Source organism: Leucoraja erinacea, unplaced genomic scaffold, assembly GCF_028641065.1.
Source record: "Leucoraja erinacea ecotype New England unplaced genomic scaffold, Leri_hhj_1 Leri_86S, whole genome shotgun sequence".
NCBI lineage: Eukaryota > Metazoa > Chordata > Chondrichthyes > Rajiformes > Rajidae > Leucoraja > Leucoraja erinaceus.
In genome coordinates this window covers 46,153-52,500 of record NW_026576806.1, presented here as the reverse complement: position 1 = coordinate 52,500, position 6,348 = coordinate 46,153, and the positions used below count along the sequence as shown (strand labels likewise).

The following is a 6,348-nucleotide window of genomic DNA, read 5'->3' as shown; positions in this document are numbered from 1 at the left end:
CTCTGGAGTTTAGAAGGATGAGAGGGTATCTTATTGAAACATATAACATTATTAAGGGTTTGGACACGCTAGAGGCAGGAAACATGTTCCCGATGTTGGGGGAGTCCAGAACCAGGGGCCACAGTTTAAGAATAAGGGGTCGGTCATTTAGAACGGAGATGATGAAAAACCTTTCCACCCAGAGAGTTGTGAATCTGAGGAATTCCCTGCCTCAGAAGGCAGTAGAGGCCGATTCTCTGGATGCTTTCAAGAGGGAGTTAGACAGAGCTCTTAAAGATCATACAGTCAGGAGACACGGGGAGAAGGCAGGAACGGGGTATTGATTGGGGATGATCAGCCATGATCACATTGAATGGCGCTGCTGGCACGAAGGGCCGAAGGAAGACATAAATAATCTGCCGGAAATAGCAGGGGACCGCGAGTCAAATGAGGTGGAGGAACTGAGTGAAATCCATCTTAGCCGGGAAGTGGGGTTAGGTAAATTGAATGGATTAAAGGCCAATAAATCCCCAGGGCTAGATTGGCTTCATCCCAGAGTGCTTAAGGAAGTAGCTCCAGAAATAGTGGATGCATTAGTGATAATTTTTCAAAACTCTTTAGATTCTGGAGTAGTTCCTGAGGACTGGAGGGTAGCTAATGTAACCCCACTTTTTAAAAAGGGAGGGAGAGATAAAACGGGGAATTACAGACCAGTTAGTCTAACGTCGGTAGTGGGGAAACTGCTAGTCAGTTATTAAAGATGGGATAGCAGCACATTTGGAAAGTGGTGAAATCATTGTACAAAGTCAGCATGGATTTACGAAAGGTAAATCATCTCTGGCTGGCAAACAGGAAGCAAAGAGTAGGAGTAAACTGGTCCTTTTCAGAATGGCAGGCAATGACTAGTGGGGTACCGCTAGGCTCAGTGCTGGGACCCCAGCTATTTACAATATATATTAATGATTTGGATGAGGGAATTGAATGCAACATCTCCAAAGTTTGCGGATTACACTAAGCTGGGGGTCAGTGTTAGCTGTGAGGAGGATGCTAGGAAGCTGCAAGGTGAATTGGATAGGCTGGGTGAGTGGGAAAATGCATGGCAGATGCAGTATAATGTGGATAAATGTGAGGTTATTTTGGTGGCAAAAACAGGAAAGCAGACTATTATCTGAATGGTGGCCGATTAGGAAAAGGGGAGATACAACGAGACCTGGGTGTCATGGTAAACCAGTCATTGAAGGTAGGCATGCAGGTGCAGCAGGCAGTGAAAAAAGCGAATGGTATGTTAGCATTCATAGCAAAAGGATTTGCCTATAGGAGCAGGGAGGTTCTACTGCAGTTGTACAGGGTCTTGGTGAGACCACACCTGGAGTATTGCGTACAGTTTTGGTCTCCAAATCTGAGGAAGGACATTATTGCCATAGAGGGAGTGCAGAGAAGGTTCACCAGACTGATTCCTGGGATGTCAGGATTTTGATATGAAGAAAGACTTGATAGACTCGGCTTGTACTCGCTAGAATTTAGGAGATTGAGGGGGGATCTTGTAGAAACTTACAAAATTCTTAAGGGGTGGACAAGCTAGATGCAGGAAGATTGTTCCCGATGTTGGGGAAGTCCAGGACAAGGGGTTACAGCTTAAGGATAGAGAGGAAATCCTTTAGGACCGAGATGAGGAAAACATTTTTCACACAGAGAGTGGCGAATCTCTGGAACTCTCTGCCACAGAAGGTAGTTGAGGCCAGTTCATTGGCTATATTTAAGAGGGAGTTAGATGTGGCCCTTGTAGCTGAAGGGATCAGTGGGTATGGAGAGAAGGCAGGTACAGGATACGGAGTTGGAAAGTCATCCATGGTCATATTGAATGGTGGTGCAGGCTCGAAGGGCCGAATGGCCTACTCCTGCACCTATTTTCTGTTATTGTCTATTTATTTCTCCCTCGGTCTCTAAAAATTTTTCCTTCATCGCTCCCCCCTCCCTCCTCTCCCCAGAGCAGAGGAAGTCCCTACTTCCCCTTCCCCTCCCACTTCTCCATAAAACCCCGCAGTTGTTGAGCCAGCCGAGGCAAAGTTCACTCTCTCTCTCTCCCTCTCTACGTTCTCTAACTTCAACCTCTGGGCAAATGGAGGTGAATTTTACACTTTCTAACACCTCCTGTGATCCCGCAGTGCGGAGTTATCGCTTTGTGGGGGCCACGTTGGGAATTTTTGTTTCTGTTTTGGGTACTTTTGGGAATTTCATGACCATTTTGGCCTTTATGTTTGAACCTCGTCTCCGCTCACGTTTCAACTACTTGGTGCTCAACCTGGCCGTTTCTGACCTCCTCTATTGTGGAGGCCTCCAGCCAATCACTTCGGCAACCTTCCTGCGCTTCTCCTGGCCTCTAGGCCCAACATCCTGCCAAGTTGTCGGACTACTAATCTTTGTGGCAAATGCGACCTCCATTTTCAACCTGGCCATCCTTGCAGCGAGCCGTTACCTCATCATCTCGCGGCCCAGGCTTTTCCAACGTCTCTCTTCGCGCAGAGGCCTCCCCTGTCTCCTGGCCCTGCCCTGGATTGGAGGCCTGGCCCTCTTTGGCCCTCTTTGGGACTATTATGTGTTCGTACCGCCCGTGTGTACGTGTAGCCTGGAGAGAAGACGAGGTCGACGCCTAACAACTGGTGTAACTTCCACCATCTTCGTGGTGGGCCTCGGATCCATCGGCCTGTTCTACTACCTCATCCACCGGCGGCTCCAGGCCGTATCCAAGGCCTTGCAGGCCCACCGAGGCCCTGAGGGAGCGGGGAAAAGGGTCCACGCGCGTCTCCACCGCGCTCCGGCCTCTGACAGCGGCCTAACTTCCTCTCAGGCCACCGAGGAGGTGAGTCTGGGTCCGGTGGAAGGCCAGGCCATGGGGGAGCACGAGAAGCAGGTCTCGGCCCAGCAGAAACAGGCCTCAGTCCGCTGGCAGAAGGCCCAGATGCACAGGAAGGAGGATACGTACCCAGCGCAGCAGGATCAAGGGGAAACAGAGGCAGGCCAGGCCCACATCCAGTGGGAAGAGGCTTTGAACGGCGCAGAAGGGGAACAGGCCCAACCTGACCAGACACACGGCCCAAAGGAACAAATCCTGCCCCAGAACCAACAGGAAAAGGCCTTGGGCCTGTCCGCAAAGGCTTCATACGGCAGAGACAAGAAAATGGCAGAAAAGGTACATAATTCCCTCAAAATAGCGTCGCGTGTAGACAGGGAGTGTTGTAGAGCAGAGGGATCTAGGAGTGCAGGTACCCTGAAAGTGGCGTCACAGATAGGGTGGTCAAGAAGGCTTTTGGCACATTGGCCTTCATCAGTCAGGAGTATTCAGTGTAGAAGTTGAGAGGTCACGTTGCAGTTGTACAAGACGTTGGTGAGGCCACATTTAGAGTATTGTGTTCAGTTCTGGGCACCGTGTTACAGGAGATATGTCGTCAAGCTGGAAACGGCATGGAGAAGATTTACGAGGATGTTGCCGGGACTTGAGCTACAGGGAGAGGTTGAGCAGGCTGGGTCTCTATACCTTGGAGCGCAGGAGGATGAGGGGTAATCTTATAGAGGTGTATAAAATCATGAGACGAATAGATCGGATAGACACACAGAGTCTCTTGCCCAGAGTAGGGGAATCGAGGATCAGAGAACAAGAGTTTAAGGTGAGGGGGAAAGATTTAATACGAATCTGAGGGGCAACTTTTCCATACAGTGGGCTGGTTGCATGGAACGAGCTGCCGGAGGAGGTAGTTGAGGCTGGGACTATCACAATGGTTCAGAAACACTAGGACAGGTACATGCATAGGACAGGTTTAGAGGGAGATGGGCCAAACGCAGGCAGGTGGAAGTAGTGTAGATGGGACATGTTGGCCGGTATGAGGAAGTTGGGCTGAAGGGCCTGTTTCCACACTGTATCACTAACTACGTCTCTCTCTCTCCCCCCTCTTCCCCTTTATCTCCACATCGCTCTTTCCCCCTCTCTCCCTTTCTCTCCCCTTTCCTTCCTCCCTCTTTGGCTTCCCTCTCTTTTTCTCCTTCCCCCTTGTTCTTTCTCTCCCCTCCCTCCCTCCCTCCCTTTGTCTTTCCCCCTTTCTCTACCATTTCCCCCTCTCTTTCTCCCCTTTTCATTCTCTTCCCTCCCCCTCTCCCTCCACTCTCCATCTCTCTCTCCCCCCTCGTTCCCTCTCTCCCCTTTCATCCTGGTCTCTCTCTTTCTCCCCCCTCTCACTCTCCCTGTCTCTCTCCTCCATCTTTCTCTCACTTTCTCTTCCCTCCATCCCTCTTTCCTCCCCCTCTCCTTCTGTCCCCTTTCTCCATCTTTCTCTCTCTCCCTCCTCCCATTCTCCTCCTCTCCTCTCCCTCCATCTCTCCCCCCATTTCTCTCTCGCCTACCTCCCTCTCCCTGCCTTCCTCTCTCTCCCCCCCAATGTTCCAGTCCGTGGTAGTAGTGGCTTCGGCCTCCCCGCAGGCCCGGCGTGTTGCCACGGGTGACGGGGCGTGTTCTGGAGGTGACGCGGAGTTCCGTCGTGTTACATGGATGTGTTTCTCCATGTTTCTGGTCTACATCTCGTGCTACCTCCCCTTCTGCCTCCTCCACGCGGCCGACAAGAAGAAACGGGCTCCGGCCTTGCTGCACATGGTGGTCGGGAACCTGACCTGGTTCAATAGTTGCATCAACCCTGTCCTCTACGTCTCTCTGCACCGACAGTTCAGGGCCACCTACATCCGCCTCCTCACCTCCGCCTTCTCCCCCCTACTTCCCACACGCAAGGCTTGAAGCCTGAGGCCTAGTACCAAGTCGCCTCTCTCCGCCACATACGCAAGGCGTGAAGCCAGAGGCCTGTCGCCCCTCTACTCTCCAAATGCAAAGCCTGAAGCCTGAGGCCTAGTTGCCCCTCTCCTCCCTACACGCAAGGCCTGAAGCCTGAGGCCTAGGACCAAGTCGCCCTCTCTCTGTCACACATGCAAGGCCTGAAGCATGGAGCCTAGGGCCAAGTCGCCCTTCTCCTCCCCACACCCAAGGCCTAAGGCCTTGGGCCTAGTTCCGCTCTCCCCACACGCAAGGCCTGAAGCCTGGGACCTAGTCGCCCCTCGCCTCCCAGCACGTCCCTCTCCTCCCTCAACGCCCCTTTCCTCCCCACAAGCAAGGTCTGAGGCCTAGTGAGCAGAAACACTTACAATCGAGCCGTCCACTGCGTACAGATAGATGATAAAGGGAATAGCGTTTAGTGCAAAGTAAAGCCCGATTAAAGATATTCCGAGGGTCTCCAATGAGGTGGATGGGAGGTCAGAACCGCTCGCTAGTTGGCGAGAGGACCTTCAATTGCCTGATAACAGCCGGGAAGAAACTGTCCCTGAATCTGGAGGTGTACTTTCATTTCCGCACTTCCGTACCTCTTGCCCGATGGGAGAGGCGAGAAGAGGAAGTGACCGGGGTGAGACTGGTCCGCGATTATGCTGCTGGCCTTGCCGATCCAGCGTGAGGTGTAGATGGAGGCAATGGAAGGGAGGTTGGTTTGTGTACGTGATGGTCTGGGCTGCAACTGTCCACAACTCTCTGCGATTTCTTGTTTAGTTATATTTGATAAAATATCTGCACAAATTCACCACAGATCAAAGTGTCCGTTTTGAAATACTGCGCAGAAACAGGCCCTTCGGCCCACCCAGTCTACGCCAACCAGCGATCGCCCTATCACACACTAGTTAATTCAGAGATGCAGCACAGAAACAGGTCCTTCAGCCCACCGAGTCCGCACTGAACAGCGATCACCCATTCACAAACTAGTATCGTTTAGTTTAGAGATACAGCACAGAAACAGGCCCTTCGACCCTCCGAGTCCATGTCGACCTCTCTCTCCCCCCCCTCCCCCCCCCCCCCCCCCCACATGCAAGGCTTGAAGAAGTCTGGGGCCTAGTCGCCCTTCTCCTCTGCCCCCCCCCCCCCCCCCCCCTGAGGCCTAGGCCTAGTCCCCCCTCTCCTCCCCACACACCCCGCTCTCCTCCCGACAAGCGAGGCCCGAGTCCTGGGGCCTAGTTGCCCCTCTCCTCCCCACACGCAAGGCCTGCAGCTTAACGCCTAGTCGTCCCTCTCCCCACCCCATGCAAGGCCTGAGGCCTGAGGGTTTAGAGGAGAGGAGAGAGGGGAGAGAGGGAAGAGAAGGAGGTAAGATGTGGAAGTGAGAGAAAGATAGAGGGATGAGGGAGGAGAGGGAGTGGAAGGGAAAGAGGGAGAGTGAGGAGGAGAGAGGGAAGAGGAGATGAAAGTATGGAAGTGAGAGAGAGGGGAGAGAAGGAGAGAGGGGGTGTGGAAGTGAGAGAAAGATGGAGGGATGAGAGGAGAGGGAAAGGGATTTGAGAGGGAATGGG

At 52.8% G+C, this 6,348-nt stretch overlaps 1 protein-coding gene across 1 annotated transcript; it reads left to right on the top strand.

Annotated features, from left to right (window-relative positions):
- Nucleotides 1-395: 395 nt before the first annotated feature.
- gpr84 (G protein-coupled receptor 84) lies at nt 396-5,825 on the top strand. Its single transcript, XM_055631691.1, has 2 exons — nt 396-3,169; nt 4,418-5,825. The coding sequence occupies exons 1-2, from the start codon at nt 1,841-1,843 to the stop codon at nt 4,757-4,759; spliced, it is 1,671 nt and encodes a 556-aa protein (XP_055487666.1). The 5' UTR covers nt 396-1,840; the 3' UTR covers nt 4,760-5,825.
- The last annotated feature ends 523 nt before the right edge of the window (nt 5,826-6,348 follow it).